General features: G+C 41.1%; 1 protein-coding gene across 2 annotated transcripts in view; it reads right to left on the reverse strand.

Annotated features, from left to right (window-relative positions):
• Positions 1-26242, reverse strand: part of bbs9 (Bardet-Biedl syndrome 9) — a 197952-nt gene that overhangs the window by 66002 nt on the left and 105708 nt on the right. For both annotated transcript variants that reach the window (XM_028471181.1, XM_028471180.1), the window contains 2 exons: positions 17281-17463; positions 9122-9371 (listed from right to left, as the gene is read on the reverse strand). In XM_028471181.1, the coding sequence (XP_028326982.1) occupies positions 9122-9371; positions 17281-17463 (433 nt within the window). The remainder of the gene's footprint in view (positions 1-9121; positions 9372-17280; positions 17464-26242) is intronic.

Genomic DNA, 26242 nt, shown 5'->3' on the forward strand with positions numbered 1-26242 from the left:
ATATAATCAAATTAAAAACAGCAACAGACTTTTTTTTTTTTTAAGAAAAGAGTAATGATTAGCTATAGTTACTCAGACATTGGTGAGGTTAGTGCATATTAAGGAAATCTTGAGTCAGGGTAAAATGTACAAATTCATCGTCATCTGTCCACCCATCCACCCATCTATGTACCATACTGTATATCTGATCAAGTCATAAGTTGTTGTTTTTGGAAGCAGAAAGCCTGGAAATGTAATTATTATCTTTTATCTTGGGGTAACTGATTTAAACTGAATGTGAGGGACTGTGGGAAGGTTTTGGCCGGAAGTCTATAACAGTGCAGGGCTCTTATATAAGGAAGTAACTTGCTGTGATTTGCTTGCAATGTGATGATAATTATTAAGTACTGTATTTATATATGAACAAGAAAAAAATAAATTAGGTTAAAAAATAGCACTTGAAGAAATGGGATTCTGACCGACAGATTCTTAAATGACCATTGGATGATTTACTCCGATGTGTAAACCATATAGGAATAGAACATTTGTAATTTGGAGGAAAATGATAGAAGGTGGTAGAGTTTAATAATGATATAAAAAATGTTTTGGATTCTATATACTGTAGCGCTTTTTTCAAGGAGACTCAAAGCGCGTTACAGAAGCTACAGAAACCATTATTCATTCACACCAGACACTCACATCAGTCATACCAGTTGTGGTACAGAAGTATGGCTGCCATTTCGCATCTACGGCCCCTTTGACCACCACCAACATTCATGCTAAATTCATACCCATTCATGTGGGTAAAATGCCTTGCCCAAGCACACAATGACTTGGATAGAGGACTACTACCCCCAAGTCTTTGGTTATGAGACGACCCACTCTACCACTGAGCCACGGTCATTAAATACACCTTGGTAACGGTGGCAGTGAACATTAAACAGCCAATAATATTCTTACACAAGTTGACCTTATGTTCAATTCAAAGCCTATAACCATGTGTATTGGATGGTGAAAATACACACAGAGAGAAAAAGCATCACTTCAATGATTTCAACCCTATTCTTCTTCTAGCCAAGAGGCAAAATTTCCACCCACTGTAGCAACAAGAAAAATATCAAGAATAGTTCACAATAGTTTCCTTAGCATTGGGAGAGATGATGTAGTCATAGTGTGACAAAGTGGAAAACTATGTAAAATACTGGTATGGTGCTCTTTCTCTCACTGTTACATACAAACATACACTGGATGTTGACCTATTCATTTAATCTGGATGTAAAAGTCTACATTACAATGACTTTATCCATTGGGAAATCGTAAAAGGTGTGGGGACTGTTCTTCAATAAAATTGCTATAAAAATAAATGGATAAAGTAAGGGTTAGGGACTGACGAGAAGAGTATTCATACAGCATTGATTTCTGGTTTTAATTATTTAGCTATTTATTGGAAACATAAACTCTGGAAGACAAACTCCTCTTCTTTGATGAAACAAGAGCCAAAAGAAAATGTGCACCTGTTAAGATCGGCAAGCAAAAAGTTGAAATTCTCCAAACTTAAGAAATATAGCTTTGGAAAAGTAAGTGAGTTATTGGGGAGATGTGGGGAAATATCAGCACTAATGTATCTGGGAGGACAGCTTGGGACATCTGAGAACCGTGTGCTGCTTAGAGACAACTCGGGGATCAGAGTGGATTTAAATGAGGAAGGTTAAAGTCAGCCCTCGACAATTTATGGACACGGTGAAGACATTTGAGCCATTTTGTGGCAGTTAGGAAATTTGTGGGTTCGAGTGGGAGTGTGACAGCTTAGGGCCGCAATGGGACAATTTTTGCAGGCTTCTGGTCAGCCTGGTCGAGGGGTTAAGCTACTTCCAATAGAAGGCTGTGTCTCGGTCGGCTGTGCGGAGACACAAGAGCATTCCAGCTTTATTCTGGGCCGCGGTTTGAAGATGGGGGTGACACTGCTGGTGTGGTTACCAGCAATTTGGCTGTGGGATTTACGCTTTTTCAATCCCTTCTCAATGCACATGTCTGCACACACACAAGATTGGATCCACAGAGCTACACACACACATCAACAAAGACAAACACACATCAATAACTTGAAAAAAATACTCTTACCAGAAAGAGTGGGAATGAAACACCTGTGGCCTTCTGTGCAAACGGTGTGGACACATACCTGCCTGCATTGCCTGATCTCGTCAAATCTCAGAAGATAAGTAAGGTTAGTAGTTGGATCGGAGACCACTGAGAATTCCAGGTGCCACAGTGGGGTGGTAATTGCTCTAGTGGTATCTGTCATTGTGTCCTTAGGCAAGACACTTACACATTGCCTAGTATGAATGTGGTATGTGAGTGTTGGTAGTGGTCAGGGGGACCGCTCATGCACTATGGCAGCCTTGCTTCTATCAGTCTGTCCCAGGACAGCTGTGGCTGCAATAGTACCTTACCACCACTGTGTTTGGAGTGAAAGAATAATGCAATGCAATGTAAAACAATTTGAGTATCATTGAAAAAGAGCTACAGTATATGAAATCAATGCATTATTACACACACACACACTGGACAACGTACACCCCTTTTCACACCAAATTTATCAACATGGAAGTGAGCTTCTTCTTCTTCTTCTTCACACACATATACAGTATATACTGTATATATATATATATATATTTAAAAACCTTTCTTCCTCTGCTACTCATGGCATTTGTTGTAGTTTTCCAATCATGTAGCGGGGGATCCCAGGCCCTGGTCTCATTTGATTACAGATCACAGATTTAAATTTGGGCGTGGACAAGGAGGGGTTGGGTGCTCCAACATGTGATCAGTTCCATGCTAATTCCATGCCTGCATTTATCCATACGGCTCCTAATATTTTTGCGTTTGCAATTTTTTCTGAATCCATGTGCATGTCATTTTCCATTCAAGCTTATTACAAGAGGCCCGTGGTACACTCAGTCTGCCTTTGTATTCCTATCCTATAAACTCCCCTCTGGGATATCTAAGGGTAAGAAAGGGTTCCTGAATTACTTCATCGGTGCAAAGGCTGTGCAGGATAATTTAAGTTCTCTTTACAAAATCCAAGTAACAGACTTTTGTTACAGGTTTAGGTGTAAAACAAGCAGAAAATATATGCTAATATTGAGCAATGAGCCTCAGGTAATGGCTGCTGCTCCAAATAGAGCCGTGCTGCTTTATATATAGGCTCTCTGGAGGAGAACTCTTCAATTTGGAAATCACCGCAGAGACAGAACAAAGACAGCTGGTAAGAGCTACACACAAGACTTACAGCGAGTATTTTCCTTTGCTTGGTGTATAAGCACGTACACGTACACGTGCACACACAGACACACACGCACGTAGCTGCGATCCTGCACACAAACTCAGCCCATCCTTTTCTCTCTCTTTAAGTTGAAAATAGATACAGGCCCAGAACCACAGCTACCAGTGGAACACAGTAAAAATAACTGGAAAGCACATATGCACAATGGCCAACTGCATGTCTGTGTGTGTCCCTTTGCTTCAATTGGACCTATAATTTAATAAGAGTAAGATATTCACTCTAATGACAGACTGGTAACCTGTCCAATCTGGGATAGACTTACCTATAGGTGTAAACAGAATAAGTGTGGAGAAAAGTGATGAAAGGAAGGATTAAACCTATTTGTTTAAAGTAAATAAACTGTGCAGAACAATTGTAAACATCTTGTAAATGCATCAGAATTTATGACATTTGGGGAAGATCAAGATAACTATAACATCTTTTGTTCAGCTGTAACTCATACAGCCCACGTATTTGGATAGAGGAGTGTACATGCGTATGGGTGGGAGAAGAACTCAGCGCAGAAACCTCCCTGCTTTAAGAAGCCATGATGACAGCATGCTGACTAATGAATCAAGAGATAAACAGTCTGGATTTCACCTGCTGTGTGTGTGTGTGTGTGTGTGTGTGTGTGTGTGTGTGTGTGTGTGTGTGTGTGTGTGTGTGTACACAGTGCAGCTGTTGAAGCTTGAAGTTGTTCTGAATGATGTAATCATGATGAGATAGGGGCTGAAGTAATGGAGAAAAGGAAGACATAAACCCAGCAGTAGGAGAGGTGACATGGATTTGTTCAGATTGGTCAGATGAAGCTCAGTTCCAAACCATCCCTAAACACAAATATGACAACTGTCTCATGATCGTTTTATTCTTCATACAACAAAATGTAGCTGCCTCAAAAATGTATCTAAAAATCAGAGAAATGTATAGATATTTTGGCACCTAAACATATATAATGAGTGAGGATGCATGTAAATATACCTCAATATTATTAAGTTACACATAAACTATTGTTATACATCAACTTTATTTGTGAGAATTATTACAGTTATAGTTTCTGCCTTTCTCCTACTACTACCATATTTTTCAACCGATTTCAATGCTAATTTTAATGCTAATTCTAATGCTAATGCTAACTAATGGTAATGTTAACTAATGCTAATGCTCGGCTAATGCTAGCTAATGCTGGGCTAATACTAATGCTAGGTTAATGCTAATGCGAGACTAATGCTAACTAATGCTAATGCCAGACTTATGCTAATGCAGTGTTTGACCACTTGGGCCAGCACCTGCATCTTCACTTGCATTTTCTTCAGAAACTGCAAATATTCTAGTTATAACATGTTTTTTTGTAGTTGCACTAATCCGACTATATGAGTTACTATTCTGTAACACAATGACAAGTTGAAGAATACGTAAGAATAATGAGAAAAATGCTGATGGTACTCATTATTTATACCAACAAAAAGTGTTAGAACCTAGTTAAAAACCTATGCCAAGTGCCAAATATGCTCTTTGCCAGACATCTGGATCAGTGATTGTGATCATAATACCATGATCATTCACACTTTAAAAGTTTGTGAGAAACTATAATCCTCATTAATAACGATACAGCAGGTCAAAATGTATGGGAACCCCCATTTTTAAATTCGGTGGTAAAATTAAGGAACTACAACTGAGTGAAATTTTTTAAAAAATTTAAACTGATCCAGAATCAGCATATTGATTTGGATCTCTTAAAAAATGTAATGGAATCTTCCCATGGCGTAACGTCTATCTTTGGTTAAAATTTGGTCAAAATCCGTTCAGCTACTATTGATGTAATCCTGAAAACAAACAAATAAATAAACAAATGCAGTCCAACAACGCAATGGTGGAGATAGAAGTCTTATGGGGAGTCCACAGGTGCACAGTGTGCAGACAATGGCAACTATCAGCACAACAAATAGCTACAGAAGTCCAGATTTTTACAGCGTTTTCTGTTTTCTGTTATCAATATATTCACTTTTCTAGCTTCATCAGCCTCTCAGTCCTTGTTTGAACCACACATTCAACACTATTGATTTAAAAAGACAGAAGATTTCCAAACACATCTTGATGAATAATAAAGGAATTACACAATAGAAAGTTTTAGTTATTCAGAATAATCATGAAGGGCAGATGTTTAAGATTCATCAACTGCTTTAAATAACACTGTCAGTCTTGGCTGGAAAGAATCAAACTGTAAACTAAATATAAAGAACTTCAGCTGTGTGAATGTTGGATTACACTTGAATTAACTTGAGCTGCACATTAGCAACACTTGTATTTAATAATTGTTTTAGGGTTTGCATGTTCTATGTGTTGTTTCTTTCTTGGTAGATGAAAGAATAAAGAATTTGAGAAAAGGAACAAGATGATTGCTGATATATTTTTGTTGTTCTTGTGAGCTTTTCTGTTGTTTTCAATACCAAAAAAATGAACTGAAGTATTAGTAAAGCAAGGAATCCCTTCATATTTTTCTCCTAAATCCTGTCTGCTCCCTTTTTCTTGGATCTACCATTTTTTTTTTTTTTTTTTTTTTTGACAGCAATGCATATTTTATTATTGCAATTAAATAAATTTATTTATTTCATTGCATAATTGTGACCGTCACCAGCCCTCCCTAGGGAAGGGTAAGAAATACTTTATTAAAGGGAGGATGTAAAAAAGAGAGGGCAGTGTTACACCAAGGTGAGGGGTTGGAGGGGGGTGGGGAAGTTAGCAGGGAAGAGGGATACAAGATAGGATATGGAATGGGTGAGGAATAGTTTTAAGTGATGCGATGTGAAATTGTGGTTGTGTATATTGTGTTTATTGTTGTGTTGTCAAGCCAGTTTGGTGACCAGTGTGTGGTTTAGGAATAATGGTGGTGGCTGTGAACAGAGGAAGAGGTGAGTGGAAATTCCATAAAACAGGTATTTGGGAACAACGTGTCTAAGGTTGAGCCCAGTATGAGTGTTATCCCACAGCCCAAGGCCAGTGCATCCATGACAAATGTATTTCCAAGTACCGCCACTGCAAAACCCAAGAGCCGCCCCCGGGCCCGAAGAAGCAGTCAGGCCAGCAGCAAGAGCAGGCAGCCTAAGGGCCCCCGGCGACCACCCCACGGCCAAGCAGTCCCCCGAACGCCCCCAAGATCCCAAGCCGAGAGGCAGCCATCGCCCCCCCATACACACCCGAGAAAGCCCCAAGGAGCCAAGGACCCAGCGCACCACGCCACCGATCCCACCCCCAACCCCCAGACCCCCCACCCCATCGACCCCCCCACCCCCCCACCCCACCCCCGCGCCTAACCCCCCGAGGGGAGGGCCCAGAGAACTCCCTGCCCGAGGCCCCAGCGGAGGAGCCGAAGCCCACACCCAGCAGACGACCAGAACCGCGCCGAACAGGCAGCCAGTGGGCACCCGCCGGCGAGCCCAGAGCCAGCAGGGGCCCGACCCCAGGCCAGAAGGACCCGGAACGGATGCAGCACCAGGAGCAGCCCGCCCAGGGAGGACGACCACACCCCAAGCCGCATAAGGCACCAGGGGGCCGCTGGGAGTCTCCCCGCCGGCCCCCAGGCACCCCAACCTAGCCCCCCACGGCGCCCCAGATCACCCTTCACTGATGCCGCCCGCGCCACGAGCTTCAGTTCTTTTTTTTTTTTTTTTAAAGCCAGGGCCCCCTCCAAGGGCCAAGCCAGACCGCCCCGCCGGGATGTGGCCCCCTATTCCGGCCCCCGACACCCTACCTCACGGGGCACTGCCCAAGCAGGGGCCGCACCAGTAGGTACGCAAGGGCGCGGCACGCGCCACCCGCCCCGAAAGACCCCCGCCAGGACCGGCCCGGCCAGCAGGCCAAGCACCCCGGGCCCCAGGAGCACCCCCCGGGACCAGGACCCCCCAAGGGCAAGCCCCCGGGCCAAGCCCCCCGGGACGCATCCCCCACCCCCGCCCGGGACCCGGCCACGGCCCAGCAGGACCGCACAGCCCCGGACAGCCCACGGCCAGCAGCCCAGGGCCCGCCGCCCCCCGGACAGCGCCAGCCACGGAGCAGCGCCCCCCGCCGGCCCGCGAGCAACCGGCGATCCCCACCGCGGGGACGGAGGCACCCCAACGGCACACATCAAGTGCGGGACAGCAGCCCCCAGCCAAAGATGCCCCGGACCCACCCACCAGTCCGCAAACGGCAGGATAGACCCACCAGGCGGCCGACAGCAACCTCCACCACCGGAACAGCTAGCGCCGCCCCCCAGTAAACAGCATCACCCCGAGGCGCCAAGCAACCCCGCCCCAACCCCGGCGAGGACACCAGCACCCCCCCAGCACACCCACCCCCCAAACCGGCGAGGCAGGCCGCCCCGGGCCCGCACACCGCGGGGCCCGCCCCCAAGGCCACCAGGAGACAAAGCAAGCACCAAGCCACACCCAAGGGGGAGAGGCACCCCCGCGCCCCACCCGGCCGACACAGCCCGGAAAGACCCCGCAAGGAGAGACCCCGGCAAAGCCCCCCCGAGACCCACCGCCACGCCCGACCGCACCATCTTGATGTGCTTTTGCTCTATGCAGTGGCCCAGCCACCAACAGAGGGGCCAGGCCCCCACCGGAGAGGCCCAAATATGTGTACCAACCCACCACCCTCTTATGGTGCCTCTCCATTCCCCAATGGAGAGGCACTTCCCGATCCCCTGTGTGAATGTGTGTGTTTGGTGAATGTATGGGGTGTAATTAAAAGAAGGGGGATGGAGGGGAGCGGTGCTCCCCCTCCAGCCTCTGTGGATTTATGTGTATGTGGTGTAATAGGCCGGAGGGTGTAAAAGATGATACACCCTCCGGGGGGTGACATGTTGAGATGCGATTAAAATTGGAGGGATTAGTAGGGCAACTAGAGGTGGGAGGGCCGCCCCCACGCCACTACATAGTAACACAGGTGGCGGCCCCCTCCACCCCCAGCCCCACCATCCAGCCCCCCAAGGGTTGGGTATTGGTGTGTGGTGCATTTTGTGAGTGAGCCAGACCAGCTGGGAGTGGGGTGAAGTGAACATGTAGGAGGCCTGTCCAGTGTGAGCCGGGCCCGTCCGCGTGGCGGGCCACGCGAGAGGGTAGATGGCGCAGACGGGCAAGTGGCACTGCGGGCCCCGGAACAGCACAGCCGGAGACCCCCCCCCACGGCACCCCCCAGACCGCGCCGGCCCCGCGGAGCACGGCGACACCCCCCACCCCCGGGCACAGCCAGGCACCAACAACATCCCCCGGCACCCCAGGGGGCGACCCCCGCCGCCCGCCGGCCCGGAGCAACGCCACCCCGCCACCAAGGGGAGCGGCCGAGCAGGGGGGAGGCCCATGCCCGCACCAGGGCCAGCACAGGCCCACCCGGCGCCACGATACAACACTCTCCACCGGGAGGCGGCCCCGGCCCCCCCGACGAGAGAGGACGCCATCCACCGCCAAGCAGGGCCATCCCGCCAGCCACGGACCGGCAAGCCAGAGTACCGAAGCCCCCCCAGCCCGGAACCGCCCCCCCCCACCAACGGCGCCAATAGAGCCCCCCCCCCCCCCCACGGAGGCAATCCCCGACGACCCACGCACCGGCACGAGATACCCCCCCGACGCCAGCACACCCCAAACAACAGCGGGCCCAAGGCCACCAGCCCCGCCCCGCCCAAGGCTGCGCAGCGCCGCCACGAGCCGCGGCCGGTCCCCGGGCAGATGGCCCGGGGACCGGATCTACCATTTTAAATAAATCTGATATATGATCAAGGCACATAATTATTTAAAATTATATAACAGAACAGGAAACATTCCCATCCTTTCGTTTACTCACCGGGAGCAGCCAGATTCTGGACCTGAGCGGGGACTTGAACGTTAGCCTCAGAGGCCAAGGTGAGCCGGCCTCCTTTGGCGATGCGGTCACATAGCAGGGTGATGTGCTTCTTAAGGCGGACAGTGTCACGGGGCAGCCCCAGCACGGGACCCCCAGTCTGAGCTAAAGAGGTGGCCTGGTCCTTTGGGCTCCGCGACAAGCAGCTACGCAACAGGTGTGAGACGGCAGCATCGCAGCTCTCCTCCCAACCCTGAACAGGAAAAGATGAATATTATCATTATTTCCTCTATTTATAATTTAAAAGATAAGATCATCATCAGAAAAAGGTTGCCTAAATAAATGAAACCTTAACATATTATGTGCCGTTTTATGACTGTGAGGGTATCAGACAAATAAAAAGCCATACAGCTAAAGATAAATACTTTTAAAAAACAGCAGCAACAACAAATGTATCAACAATTTGGTTGCAAGAACTGGAAGTCAGAAAGTGATTATTTAAGTTGAAGAAAGTCAAATGTAAATATAAATCACATGAAATATGGAATTATAAGAAGGAAATGTGGAGAAAAAAAGAGTAGAAATTGCTATAAACATAAAAGACAAAGGCTAAATTAATCTAATCGATGGGAAAATGATCTCAGACTATATTGTCCACAGCCTGGTTTAAATTTATTTTCAGATTGAGGCATCACAGAATGACGCTTAAGTCTGGATCAAAGTAAGTATCTGTAAAAATTATGAAAATACTATTATATTACAATAAAAAATGCAAAAATCAAAATGTGGCACATGGGGTTGGACGAGTGGGTTACATCAGGGGTTCTCAACTGGTCTCTCTTTGGGACCCACATTTTGCCACGCTCATTAAATCACGACCCACTTTTTTTTTTTATAGAATTCAACCGACCAAATTTAGTTTTTCAAAAATAGCTATTAAAAACACACCTATAAAATCTTTTTTAAAACATAAATCTATATATTTTCCTGTGCAACATGCATTTCACAGTCCAACTAAAGAGACATTAGGTATTTATTTATTTTTGACTAGCTGTCCGCGACTCACCCAGTATAGGTCTGCGACACACTAGTTAAGAATTGCTGGGTTTGATTCCATTGAACTGGGATGCCATTCTCTAGATGCTCCTGTTTTGTTGGATGCAATTTTGTACATAAAAAGAATATATCTGAAGGAAGGAAGTTCTATTTAATATACAGACACACATCTGTAAAATACGCCGTCACTCTCTTACTATACATCCTTAAGGGGTGATGAAGCTCATCCTTACATCCTTTTACAAGCTTGACCATAATTACACAAATGGACGTTGTGACCTATTCAGCTGAATAGATGAGTTAAATAGAAAAGTAGATAAAAAAATAGGAGGATTATGTGTGTCTGTGTATAGTTGTGTACTTCTCAAAGGGTAAGAGGGAAGGATGTGTTGACAGAGACCCTTACACCCCCTCCCCCTCCTGCAGCTTGCCGCCATGCTGATAGGCCCCTAATGAGCCATAATGACAGGTAATCAACCCTGTAATGATGATGACAGAGAGACACAGACACACAGAGAGAGAGAGAGGGAGGAAAAGACAGAGAGAGGAAGAGAGCAGGTTGGAGAAGGTCATAGAGATGAGATGATGACAGGACAAGAAGTAGTGAAACAAGAAGAGAGGAAAGACAACGGATGGGTAGAGATAAGAGAAAAAGAAAGAAGGAAGAGACAGTGGAGAGGAGAGACAGTCTGTAAAGGAGCAGACGGATGGGAAAGGAGGGAGGAGGAGGAGGAGGAGAAAGAGACAGAAAGATGAAGGTTGTTGACCTTTTCTTACAACAATGCCTCACCAGGTTATCAAATACTTGGAACAACGCAACAGCAGGTTTCTGTGGAAACTTGGCCGGCGTGTGCACGCGTTCACTGACACATACGTTCCGCATGCTGTGGAGTAAAATTAAATGTCTTTAAACCCCAAACTGCAGACATTCATCCTGCCGGACGAGAAGAAAGGAAGCACAGAAAAGGTGGAGAGTAGCGGGTTTGGACCAAAGCCAGAGCGATAAATTAAGACAAAGTTCCCACTAATGCAAAAGTAGTAGAAGAAAAGTTAGCTTCCTGCACACAGAGACAAGAGAGGGTTTGTTTTACTCCCTAATCTACCAAGAGTCCAAAAGTTTATGTTGCTGAACATGGCCTGCTTTTATGAAGAGAGAAGACTTGGGGTTGATGTGTGTTCATTATTATTCCAAGACCAGCGCTTCTTTAAAGTTAAGCACAAATTCACAAGAAAAGGTTGATTCTTCTTCAGCATCTTAAGGGAAAACCTTTCATGAGAACTAAAAAGATGCTTTGTAAATGGATTCAAAGAGTGAAAAGTTCAGCAACAAAGGAAAATCCATCAGTAGTTCAGGCAATATCATTAGCTAACAAGAACATATTTCACCTAACAGGGTATTTTTTATTAAAATTATTGTCATGCTTGATGAAGATTTGTAGATAGTGATGAAATATTTTCTTACTATCCCAACATGTATTCCTAGCTAAAGAATATTGGATGTGACAAGAGAGAAATCCCAGATGTGATTGTAAATTTACTGAAAAACAAGAGCACAAGCTCAATAGCCAAGGACACCATCTTGATGTAATCTCAAAAGAAACAGGTGAGGGTTTAGTGAGCAATGACATATTCTTGACATTCTCATTAAGAACTGGTAAAGTCATTTGAGAAACCATTTGAGTTATGGTTCTGCACTTACAGTGTTGCACTCTTTTTGAGGGAAAATGTGCCTCTTGAAATCACAATACCTCGACTGAACCTTGATATTTAAAGAAGGACTATTGCAATGATTGGATTTGGTACAGCGAGACGAGCTTCTGTAAGACATGACCTTTGAGTGAAATCAATAATCCACAACTTATTTCTTTCTAACTTTTAAAGTGTCAAGTTTTTGCTTGTTTGTGATTATTCATAATTGGCTAGTCCAGCATAATAACTCCTATTTCCATAATGTTGATTCTACTCTTGTCTCTTAGAGCTAAAAAATGTCTCATTTTGTACATTGGTAGGTAGGTTATTGTTCTCGTTTGGGCTTGCATTGGACTTTACTTTTGTTTGAAGTAACTAACACTGTGAATTAATCTGAAAACTAATAATCATTGGTCTAGATCACAAGCAAAAGTGTCCTGAACTAGAAGGGGAATGTATGCAAAAAAAAGAAAAAAAGAACAAGATAGAACCCTGCAGTCAGACTAAAAACTGAAAAATGTCTTGGCAAAGGCTGCGGTAAAACTGCAGTTAAACCAAATACTCTAGGATTTTTAAAAGTTAGCCATGCATTGTTTTATAGATTTTGGTAAGGAGAATAAGACTGTCAGGTTTAAAAGCTTCAAAAATGCCAGAACTCTGCATTGATTTTTCTTTCTTTTTTTAGATTAAAGAACAGAGTTTTATGACTTTGGAAAACCACCACAGAATAATATCTTCAGCCATAGTGATTGCTGTGTAAACAAAGGAAATGTGTTAGCAATAGAATGAACAGGAGGAATTAATGCAGGTTTGAAGGAGTAAGAAGTTTGGGTCTGGTGTGCATAGTCTGGTAATGGCACTGTTCAATATTAAAACCACAATTATTCAGAAATGATTGTGGTTTGAGAGGAATCCATTGGGCACGTTAAATACAACAATGACCTCAGTAAATACATGGTGATTTAAACATGACATCATCTCGTGACGATTTAAATCCACGGGAGGATTTCAGAGAATTTCCTCAAAGACAGCAAGATATTTTTATAGTTGTAGAAGACTAAAGGGAAAAAACTGATTATTTAAAGAGAATTTGGGTGGCAAAAGTAGGAAGATGTTTCGGGACTAGATTTAGGCCTGAATAATGGATGACATGGTGATAATAAGTACAAATCTCCATCAAGCGCCAAATATCCTTTGTCAGATATTGGCAGTCATTTGGATGATGAATAGAGATTTTAGGATTTTTCAAACAGATTCAGAATCAGTATATTGATCCGGATCCCTCCAAAAATTTTATGGAATCTTCTACTGTATCTCACAAGGTTAATCTTTGGTTAAAGTTTTGTCAAAATCAGTTAAGCAGTTTCGACATATTCCTGGTAACAGAAAAATAAAATAAACTAAAAAACATGCTGGTGTAGTATTACGGTAGTTCATTGGAGGAGGTAATAAATTAAAGATGATGAGGTTGTTTGATGCAGGTAGAGAGGAGAATTAAAACATTACTAGAACAGACAAGAAAGTAGATAATGGAACAAGCAGTGGAGGAACTGAAACAGAAGAGACAAACAGAAGCAGCAGGAGGCGGATGCAGAGGAAACATAAAGAGAGATCAGGAGGAAAAACAACAAGAAAAAAGGGGAAGAGGAAAAGGAATTATGCTTGATTGCAGCTAAATGACACGTTTGGTTTGGTGAGACATCATCCAAGGTACATAACCCCTGATGTTCCTTCCAACTTTTTTCCTCATCTGCTTTCAACTCTTTATACAAACATTCTTTACACTCGATAAAGTTTGAGTATTAAATGAAGGTTAGGAATAAAAGCTGATGCTTTGGATACAAGGATTGATTCTCCATGTTGTTAGACTATTAGACAATTTATTAATTTAATCTGATCAAAAATACACAGGCTATCTTAAACAGTTCTTTAGCTTTAAACCCATCTCCTCCCATCTCTCGCCTCTTCCTAATTATCTCTGAGCCCATCTCTCATCCTGACTTTAATCCAGCTCTTCAACTTCTTTGCCCTGATCTACGACTTTATCCATGTTCGTGACATTCCTGGCATTCTGTTCCTTGGAGAGACAGAGTCTCACTCACCTGGAATGACTTCATTTACAAGGTCAGACAGAAGGTCAAAAGTGACAGGCCAAAATCAGTGATCTATACCAGTGGTTCTCAACCCCCAAAATAAAGGTTCCAGAGACTGGGGACCCCCACTGTACCTGAAGGTGGTTAAACACAGACATGAATATTGAAGAACAGTCATGTGTAGACAGGGCCATAAGGGGGAATAAAGGAGAGAGCTTTTTGGGGCCCATCCATAAAGTCAAAATTATGGTCCGTTGTTCTATGAATCTGTGATAACCACATTTATTTATTTATCTGAATAATATCCACTGTTATCCAGGAGGTTTATAGTATATAGGCATTTTAAAGATGTAAATCCTTGTTTTAATCAGAAATAAAATGGGTTAAAAGTGACCAAAAATGGTGGAAAAGATGCTGAAAAGTGATTTTAAAAACCACAGAAATTGGTTAATAGTTGCAAATTAGAGTAGCCAAAAATGGACAGAAAAAGTTGTGGAAAGGGTTTATAAGTGCCAAAAATTTCTTGAAAGTGGAAAAGAATGTGCAGAAAAGGCATTGAAATTTGATTTAAAAGTGGCAGAAAAATGGTAAAATTGTTAAAAAATGTTCTTAGTTTCTTGAAGGCATCAGACGACCCCCTCTCAATGTCTCGCAACTCCAAATAGGGTCCTGACCCCAAGGTTGAGAACCCCGATCTATATAATGTAGATATAATATAGTATAGGTACATCTAAAAAAATTAGAATATCATGAAAAACTTTAATATTTTTGGTCTGTCATGTCAGATAGTCAAACCCATATATGATATAGGCTCATGACACAGAGTGAAATATTTCAAGCCTTTAATTCTTGAAGTTTTGATGAATATGGCTTACAGATAATGAAAACCCAAAATTCAGTGTCTCGGAAAATTTGAATATTACATAAGATCAATAAAAAAAGGATATTTTAAACAAACATTAATACTTCTGAAAAGTATGTTTATTTCTATACACTCAATATTTGGTTGGGCCTATTTTGCATGAATTACTGCATCAATGCGGCGTGGCATGGAGGAGATCAACCTGTGGCACTGCTCAGGCATAATGGAGAAGGTCAGGTCATCTGCATTGTTGGGTCTGGTGTCTCTCACCTTCCTCTTGATGATACCTGATATATTCTCTATTGGGTTCAGGTCAGGCCAGTTTGCTGTCTAATCAAGCACAGTAACACCATGGTAATTGAACCAGCTTTTGGTATCTTTGGCAGTGTGGGCAGGTCCTGCTGGAAAATGAAATCAGCATCTCCATAAAGTTTGTCAGCAGAAGGAAGCATGAAGTGCTCTAAAATTTCCTAATTGATAGCTGCGTCGACTGTGGGCTTCAGAAAACACAGTGGACCGATACCAGCAGTCGACACGGCAGCCCAAAGCACCGCAAACTGCGAAAACTTCACACTGGACTTCAAGCAACATGGATTCTGAGCCTCTCCACTCTTCCTCCAGACTCTGGGACCTTGATTTCCAAATGAAATGCAAAATGTACTTTCATCTGAAAAAAGGACTTTGGATCAGAGTGGCTTGACACGAGGAATGCAACATTTGTATCCCATGTCTAGGATTCGTCTGTGAGTAGTGGCTCTTGATGCGCTGACTCCAGCCTCAGTCCACTCCTTCTGAAGCTCCCCCAAATTCTTGAATGCATTTTGTTTGACAATCCTCTCAAGGCTGCGGTCATCCCTTTTGCTGGTGCACATTTTCTTCCACTCAACTTTCTATGAATATGCTTGGATACAGCACTCTGCTTCTTTAGCAATGACCTTTTGTGGCTTTTTCAAGATATTCAAATTTTTTGAGATGTGCCTGTATCACTATTATTTGTATTAACTGCATGGGATACTGCTATTGATAATGTTTTGGATGAGTATGGTTCTCTTAGTTTTTTAGTCAAAACTCAAATCAAAGGCAGAAACCCTGATTTGTACCATCATTTCAACAGTCATATTGGTGAAGGTAAGCTACTTCTTTAGCCACAGCAGAGTCCTACTCAAGCATAGCTCCCACTTTGGGCCAATGAGACACCAATCTCTGACAAAAGTCATGTACAAACTGAATGATTGTCGTCTGTGTGTGTAGCTGTGCCAATGCTGTTCACTTTTCTGAAAATAGCTCCACCTGTTTGCGGTAATGTTGTGGACATGACTCTGATTACGACTAATTCACTTAATACCACTAATCCTATTTTAAAACAACACGCGCACACACTTTCATTTTCAGTCCCTCGAGGCTCTTCAGTAGACCCTCTGAACATATTTCTGTCCGCAACCTGCGAGTGTTTATGGGTCCGGTTTAATACTTTGTGTACACTTGTGTGTCGGGGAAGGCTGAAAATAGATTTAGTGGTAATCAGAAGTTCGGGGATTGATCAGTGCTGTGGAAAAACTAATTCAGGCTCCAATGCACACTCAAATACACTTTTAGATTCTCTGTAGTGAGAAATATTCCCAGAGTTTGATGTAGAGGCTGTGTGACTGTGAACACAGCACGGGTGAGAATAATACACACGTTTGGTTTGAATGATCCATGTGTTATAAATACAAGAGAAGCTGAATTTAAAGGCAGGTAGTCATTTTGTGACCTTGAACGCTTGTGAGTTTTAATATAACAACAATTATAATATTGTTTAACAAAGTGCCTGATTCTGTAAAACCAAAATTAAACGAATCCTTCTTTTATGCTTGGGGTCAATTTGACCCCATTCAGTGTTTATCATTCAGAAAATAATAGTTGACTTCATTTATTTTATTTTGCTTTATATTTCATGATTTTTCCGAATTTGATGGGTACATTTTGATTAAGCATGAAATTATAATGATATTTTTTCAATATTGCACATATCGGTGTTCCTCTGGGGTCAATTTGACCCCAAGCTGTTTTAGCTGTGTAAAACTTCTGTGTGGCCTTACATCCATGAATTTGTCTGTGTGTGTATGTGTGATACTCTTGTGGTCATTAATGTTGTCAGTAAATTTGAGATTTGGATGAAAACTATTGAAAATAAATTAATTCTAATTTAAAAGGTCATCCTGATGGTGGCGCTAGAGAACAGGTCAAGGTTTCATTATGTATTCAACAAATAAACAAAGTGCCTGACACAAAAACTTGGTCAACAACTTTCTAAAAATCATTTTCTGGAGGCAAATATTCCTGGGGTCAGATTGACCCCAAGTATAAAATGTGTTGGTAATATTTCAAGATAATTGGAGGGTTGAATGAATTTTCAAAGTTTTCGAGTTGTCTGTTTAATCTAGAGTGAAGTTTACTGGATGTGAAATGTGTACTCGTACCAGCTGTGGCGTGTCCTGCAGCAGTGGCAGCAGCGTGGCCTCCAGGATGGACGTCTGATCGGGGGTCAGGTTTTGCCACAGCGAAAGCAACAGGACCAGCAGGTGAGTGGAACTGCGCAGTTGGACAAAGGCTTCCTGCAGCAGGGCTTGGTTTTCCTCCGCCGCCTCCGCCAACGATATCACCTGCAAAAGATAGGAGCAGTTTATAAAATGTCCAACTGAAACCAGGAAGAAAAAGAAAGAGAATCACATTTCAATGAACAGCTCTACCCACCGTTCATTTCAGGTAAGTGACAAATGAGAAAATACTGTTCTAAGCTTTTTTTGAGAACTTATAAACCAAACAGGGGTAGAGGAGCACATTGCAGGGGGTACATGGAAAGATTGAACAATTAATTTGAAAATAATGTGGAAATGTTCCTTGTTCCTTTTTAGGCAATTATTTGGACAAATTCACCACAAACTAACAGTAGAATTTTATTACATTTTCTTGTAATTTATTGAACTGTTGATGCCATTTAATCCCACTTCTGACAATAGGAGACAATTAGCTACATTTTACAAAGGAGACTGCATTGACCTACTATTGAAGTACAGTATTTAAAAAAGTTGAGGTTTAACTAAATTCCACTCATTGTTTTTATTTGTAGATTAAGCTTTAGAGAACCAATGTTTGAGACACATTTAGGGGTTTAAGAGAGCCCGCTGTTCCACAAATGAAAATGCATATTAAATTATGGTTAGGGTGCTTATATGAAGAGGGGTACACATGATTTGACAAATACGCCAAGGGGGTATATGGGACATTAAAGATTGGGAACCAATGCTGTAGATGGATGCATATATAGGGTTTATAATTCATTCTTACTATGATTTCTTGTGTTTCTTTGCCAGGCAAGTAGGACAGTGATTGGTTTGACACCATTTTTGTTCCAGTTTGTTCCCGGTATTCCCCGTGACATCACTTCACTCTGCGAGACATTCATTTTCAGCCAGATTCTCTCCATGTAGGCTCCAAAATAAACTACCACCATTGTTTTATCACAATTTTCAGTGCAAAACACCAGAAATGTGTTGGGAAGTCACTTTCATAGAGTTTATCGCAGCAAATCTAAGAAATTACAGTGAGAAAGAAGTAAAAACCCTCCTAAACATATGTCTACTGGACTCCACATCCCACAATGCAATGCGTGATACTTTTCTAAAAATGTAAGTAAGAGAGTGCTTAAAGTGGAGATAAAAAGAAACTTTCGTGTAACAATTTCAACCTTCTATCTCTTTGAGCAAATTATCTTTGATTTCTTTGATCTATGAGACACTATCATGGATTTAACGCAACTCAACATTATTTATATAGCGCACATTAAAACAAAGTCATCTTGGCGCGCTTAGCAAAATATATGGTCCACAGTAAGAAAGAAAGAAAGAAAGAAAGAAAGAAAGAAAGAACCCAACAAGATCCACATGAACAAGTATTTAGCAACAGTGGGAAGAAAAAACTCCCTTTTATCAGATAAAAAAATGAAAAAGCCAAAGGTTTTAAATAAATAAAAAGAAAGACATTTTAAAAAAGAAAGAGAAAACAAATAACCATAGGGGACTTTTTTAAAATCCAAGTTTAAGTTTCTGTCCATCAGGGATCTAACCCTAAAACAGGAAGTGTGAAAAGCCACCTAAATGGGGTCTGATCAGCATTTGAACCTACTGAAAATACATAAATTCTTTAAAACAGTATTTAAAACAGTAACTAAACAGACAAATTTTAATGGTTATGCATTTAATTCTGTGTAGTAATGCTAACACCCAAGGTATTTTCTCAAAATAGACCCGATTGGTCATATATATATATATATATATATATCGAGGGGAGAAACTGTATCGGACCTCAAAAGCGGCCCCGAGAGACTGTAAATGGTAAAGGTGCTGAGGAGGAACGACATTTGAGACAAAACAAAACTCTCACAAGCTTTTACATATTGACCCTTCAGAGTGAGTGGGTGATACAAGGTCAAAAGGTTAAAAAAAACCAAACTGAAACAATGTTAGAAGCCAAAATATCAGAATGCTGAGAAATATTTGTTTCCAGGTTTCATTACTGACATATTCTTTAAAGAGATAAATGACATTGTTCTTTCACAATGCATACAGTTTGATACATGGTATCTAGAAAAAAGATATCTGCAACAAATATGGAGCAGAATGTATTGAAAATACACAGGTCTGGAGCACAGATCAGAAAGTGAGTGAATGCATACGAGGTGCGGTGCGAGCAGGTCATCTCTGACCTCTGGGAAAGGTCAAACCAACCATCCCTCAAACATTAAAACAACAGAGGAATGAAGATGAAGAACAAGTGAGGACAAAGAACGACTAATGAAAACCAAGACAACAAAAAAAAGACAAGCGGACAAATAGACGGAGGGAAACAAGAGATGAAGGAGGAGGAGGAGGAGCAGAAGAAAGATGAAGAGGAAAAAGAGGGAGAAAGAGAAGAGGTGAAAGCAGATCTGGGACTAATGGATGAGTGTGTGTTCAGATAAATGAGTGATCTGCAGGCCTGAGTGCCAACGCACGCCAGCAGTTTGTTTGACAAATGGATTCAGCACTCGACATTTGATACTGCAAAAACAAAAATGCATGTGTGTGTGTGCATGTGTGTGTGTGTGTGTTGCACAGTAAGCCGTTTTGATTTGTGTAATACAAAACTACAAACTCACAGTTACATGAGAACGAGCACTTCTATCTAAGTTTTGCACGCCAAGTGTAAACAGTCAGTTAAAACTCTGACTTAGCTCCACCGCTGACCCCCAAAAGTCCTGAACAGTCACTCACTGCCGAGGTCATGTGTGGGTGCCGTGTCACTCACACTCTGCAGGTAAGCCATGTGCACACTCTCAGAGCTTCTACTTAGAGTAAAGGGTCACTGAGCAGGCGTAACCTATGGATTTGATTTAATTTCCCTGGTTTTGGTTGATTAACATTTCTAAGGGGAGCAAATTTTGTCTGGAAATATATTCCTGTAAAATATGAAAGCCAATCTTAGCAAAAGGTATGATTTATCATCTAAGGCAGACATAAGCAACTGGCAGCTCTCTGTCTAATGATGGGCAGCACCCAAAGTAAATACACAAAAAATAACGCCAAAACACACAAAATGACAGAAAAATATATTTAAAAGGACAACACAGATACGCAAAAATGAAACCAAACACAAAACGGCAACAAAAATTACACAAAAATGACTCCAAAACCACAAAAATCTACAACAAAAATGCAAAAATTGACTGCAAAAAATACATAAACCTTTTGTTCTTTCCTGTATTAACAATCAGAGTAGTCATTATTCTAAATGCTGATATGGATGTTGATTATGTGGCCCCCTATGGATCAGATAATCACAATTTTGTAAAATAAAATAAAATAATAAAAGTTGCTCATCGCTGGTCTAAGACAGAAATAACATACAACACCAAAGATGCAGCGACTCATATTAAGCACTCGTCTGATAGATGTTGTATTTATAGATACAGTATGTTTTTATTTTTATTTTTTTTCTATTATTAATATTCTTATTTTGGCTTGATGCATGTATGACTTTTTTGTGTATGTGTTTATTAATTTAATTAATTTGTATCCGTCCTTGTCTTTATGTTCAGTACATCTCACTGTTCTGAATAAAAAATGTTCTGAATAAGAAAAAAGTTAAAAAAATAAAAATAAAATGGTAAAAACAACTATTTTACCATATATATAATACATTAGTTGACCTTTTGGCCTGAAAAGATGATACCATAACCAAAATCCATTACTTTAATATAACTAATTGTACCACATGTTACTATACAAAGCCATATGTGGGAATGTTTAATTTACATTTCATGCTAACTTAGCTGTTATTTTTGGACATTACTTTAGTTTACTTGTATTAACTGCTACTTAAACCTGCCTTTCTCTCATACCAGTATCCCGAGTATCAAACCAACGGTTGCTGCACTATAAATAAAGTGAATTATGGCAAATAGATTCTAGATGTCCTCTGCCAAGTAAAAAGTGTGGCAATGCCTGACAAATCCATTTTCACGACCGATTAACGTGTCAATCTGCATGGATGAAACAAAGTATTGTAGTTTGACAAAAGCGGTGCAGAGAAATTTGTAGAAAATGTATTTTCGTTCATAAATGTTCTCTGCTTAAGTGCTGAAAAAGGTAATCCAATAAATCCAAAAATGTTCCAACCAATTGCGTTTTCAAAATCTACAACTTGCGGTACATTGGTTCTTTAAATTCTCTAACGCAATTTATACCGTGTCACACAATCCATCTCAAGCCATGCACACACACCATGACGACCTGCCCCTGCCCACAGGGTTTCTAGCAGTGTGTGCATGTGCATGTATGTGTGCGCTTATGAGTGCTTATTGATAAAAGGCTCACATTCAGTGAAGGGCTCCATTGTTGGCAGAGGTTACACTCTACACACTCTGATTGATGCCAGCTGAGAGAACACAAGGACACATTTAGACTGGTCACACACATGCACTCAGACACACACTGGAGATACAATAATGTGCATGTATGCTAACTCACACGTTACACTCAAACGTAAGAAGAACATACTGAAAAGTTAAACAACAGAGATCAAAATACAGAAACACTTTGAGAACAAGAGATACTCTTGGGGTAAATCTAATTATGTGCACACACACACACACACACAAACACAAACACACTCACACACCTATGCACCAACACTTTCACACACTCACAGTAGCTGTTAGAAGTTGAACTACTGTTGACCTTAAACAACCTTCAGTTGAAGCTGCAGGGGTCGCGGCCTGGTCACGACGTGTCCATTAAACTATGGAAAACACAGAGAAGAGGCTTTCTGCTGCTTTGTACACTCCTAAACCTGGTTTAAATCCTCAGGACAACGTGACAGCCAGAGTTCACAGCAAACATAGTGAAGCAGTTTTTAGTTGTTATGCTGCAGAGAAGTGAAACAAACTGCTAGCAGAGCAGAAGTCAGCATTACATGTGAACATTTTTAAATCAAAGTTAAAAGTTCTCAACTGCTTAATACTGAGATGGAGCTTTTTAATGATTTTGTTTTTGATTCAATTATTTTTCATATTTTTATTGTTGATTTCAAACTCTGTTTAACCCTAAACGCTCAAATATACTCGGGCGGACACCCGTGATGTGGAGTCCGCCAGGCCAATTAAATGTAAAGCTCCGATTTTAGGACCGCGCTGACTTCTCCGCGTAGTTGGTATCACACAAAACACTGTTCGACACTGTATCGACACGCATTAAATGTAACACTGACATGGATTTCATCCACCTGCTAAAACCGAGCAGGAGAGATGAACACGAGCTTAGATGAGAGACTGGCAGACGAGCTACGACACACATTTAAAACGCATCCTAGGAGATCAGGGACTACAGAGAAGCGCTAAGAGTCATGGGACAAAGTAGGATTTTAATGGAAACTACTACAAGTATGTAAGCTCTGAGGGGAGTGGACAGTTCGTGAGGCTGCCCGAGTCTGTTCGACCCTTTAGGAGTCGACGGAGGCGCCGGCACGTACTAATTACATGACCAATTTAACTCACTTACTGCCATTTACGTAAATATACATTATTTCAAATCCAAACGCTCCCTGCCATTGACGTATATAATATATACATCAATTGTGTTTTTCAGTGGGGGATGCTAGGAGACAGTGACGAAGTTCTCTCACGAATAAATTGGCTGGCAGTGAGGGTGGTAGCCATTCTGAAAATGGCTGGCAGACAACACAGCGGCCAGATGCAGCATCACAGAGTGTCTGTTTAAAGTGAGGACTCAAAACTATATGGCAGTTTTTAAATTATCTTGAAAATGCTACACTTTTCCTGATCATTTTTGTCACGTTTTGGTTCAGAAACAATAAAGACGAGCCGTTTCCTATTTGTAGAAAAATGCACAACATCAACATTGATGTTATGTTTATATTATTGTTTAATGTTTTATTTTGTGAGACATTTAAAACACAGCCACATACTCATATTTTAACATAGCATAATAATACCGATCATATTAGGGAGAAATTCAGTACAGCCATTTAAAAGAGGAGCTTAATTTTACAAGTATTTAATACTGCTGGTTGAACTATTTTATTTATTTAATATGATTTATTTACTTATTTGTTTGCCTGTTTATTTGATAGGAACAGTGCACAATAATGAGCATTTATTTTAGCATCAATAGATGTAAATATGCTAGATTATAGCAAAAAAAGACAATAAATCATAATGAAAACACATTACAGAAAGAAACTTAAAGTTCAATTAATTTACTAGTCTGGCTTAATTAGAATCAGAATCAGAATGGTTTATTTTGTCGAGTACAGTTTAAAAAAAACAAAAGCACAAGCCAGCAGCAATAATAATAATAGTGAGAAATATAAGGATAAGTGATAAAGAAAGGATAAAGGATAAAGAAAGATAAAGATAAATATAAATATGTATACATATATACAGTGCAGCTGGTCATACTGTACATAATATAGTCAGTTTTGAAGATCAAATATCATCGTCAGGCCAACATCTTTGAGTTAGATTACTTTTCTGCACAGGTAACCACAGCAAAAGGCAGGAATCTTCTCGAATCCACTCAAAGAGTTAAATAAAACTGCTGCAGAAAAAGATGAAGATTACATTTCTCATAAATCTAGTTCAGGTGCAAATGACGGTAGCTATATTAAACGTGCACATCTTATTGGATCCATCCATCAGAGAGAGGGGAAAAGAAAGAAGAGTGTGTGATGAGGGGGGAGAAATGAAGATGTAAAAACAAGCCAAGAAAAACAGAAACAAGCAGAAAGAAAGAAGAAAAAGCGTACAGAAGACAATCCAACAGGTTCAAGTTAGGGTGAAATGAATAAAAGTGATGACTGTGTGAGCAGAAGCGCGCGTGTGTGTGTGTGTTTCCATGTACCAACTGAGGAGCTAATTAGTATCTTGGATAATATACAATGGCTGGAAAACACATTTCCACGTGTGTGATGACTAACAGATACACTTGGATATAGTTACATCCCAAAAACCACACCCGCTCACACGCACTCACCTAAGCACTCCAAAACACACACCTTTCCATTAAATCAGTCCTCTGTTCATACTTTAGCTTGAACATTTCTTAAGTGACAGTGTGTATATGTGAGTAGTGCCCACACACCTGAATGCTGTTGTAAAGCCTAGTATTTGCTGCCTGTTTAAAACACTTCAAAGAGACTTAAGGAATAGACAACGAGTCAACGCCTTAAAAATAAATCTTAATTTTGTATTTTAACCTTTTTAATCATCTATTATTCATTGTTTGAGTCATGAACTTTCTGATGTGTTCTGATAAAACTACTAAAACATTGGGTTCGAGTCATTTTTGCAAAACAAGCCTTTGATAAAAAAAAGCTAAATCCTGTGTAAGTTCACCTTTACTTTGTTTTTGTTTTTTTAATTTATTTATTTATTTATTTAACTTTTACTTTGTTAAAATGCCTTTGTTGACTTGTTTAGAAAATGTGTGTAAAATTTTGAGAATTCATGCCAAACTTGTGTATTTTTATATTGTTATTTTTTTATTTTTCCTCGTCGCCACATGCTGTCAAAGGTCAACACTACAAGTGCAATCATTATGAGACAGCAACGCATGTTTTGTTATTGCAATAAAATAAATTGATTTATTTTATTGTTTAATTGTGACCATCACCAGCCCTCCCTAAGGAAGGGTAAGAAATATTTTATTATAGGGAGGATATAAAAAGGGAGAGCAGTGTTACACCTAGGTGGAGGGGGAGGGGGAGGGGAAAGGGAGCAGGGAGGAGAGACTCAAGGTAAGAAATAGAAAGGGTGGGGAAGAATAGATTGCTGTACAGTGAGGGTGAGATGTGAAGTTGTAGAATATATTGTGCTTATTATGCTGTTCAATCAAGCCAGTATAGAGACAAGTGTGAAGCTTAGCTATAATGGTGGTGGCTGTGGACAAGGGGAATGAGTGAGTGGTAGTACCTAAAGCAGATATTTGGGATTAACGTGTCTAAAGTTAAGCCGAGTATGAGTTTTATCCCACATCCCAAGGCATGCCAGTGATCGTATACCAGTATATGTGCAAAAACCGTTACCGCAAACCCAGGAACTGCCCCGGGACCGCAGATGCAGCCAGGCCAGCAGAAAGAGTGGGGGCCAGGGAGCCACAGGTCACCCCCCCCATCATCATCATCTTGATTATTTGCTGAGTGTTAAAATAAAAACAAAACATGTCCGCACTAGTTGGAAATGGTTCATCCATTACATTTATAAAACCAGTAGGGCAATAAAACATTATTAAATATTACTGCTCACCTGTTTTTTTCACCAAAAATTGTCCAACTGGAAACATTTCTTCATTACCTAGAATCCCCACATTAGTACCAATGTTTTGATGCTTGAATTGTTGCTGGGTTATGAATTCAGATTTACACCTACATAAAATATCAGAGTCCAAAAATAGACACTTTTTTAAAAATGCAATTTTTTTGTCAAAAATGATCAGATAGGAAATATTTTTGCACTAATCTAAAAGCCCTGAGTGAATGTCACCTTACCGCAAGGAATCAATTAATGTCCACCTCCTTTCCTTCTTTAAAATCAGTCTACAACAAAGTTTTTTTCAAAATCCTCAAAAACGCTGTTTTTTCGCCAAAAATCGACCGACCAGAATTTTTTTTTCATTACCTGGAATCCCCCCATTATTAAGAATATTTTGGTGTGAGAATGCATGGTGGGTATTGCATTAAAAGACTTACACTACTCTACACACACACAGACAGACAGACGGACGGACAGACGACAAACTGATGACAATACCCTTCAGCCGAGGCCGAGGGTAATAAAAACTGAAACGGTAGAAGAGTCGATTGTCATAAACAAACATCTTAGTGTGG

This window comes from Gouania willdenowi, chromosome 16 (assembly GCF_900634775.1).
Source record: "Gouania willdenowi chromosome 16, fGouWil2.1, whole genome shotgun sequence".
Classification (NCBI taxonomy): domain Eukaryota; kingdom Metazoa; phylum Chordata; class Actinopteri; order Blenniiformes; family Gobiesocidae; genus Gouania; species Gouania willdenowi.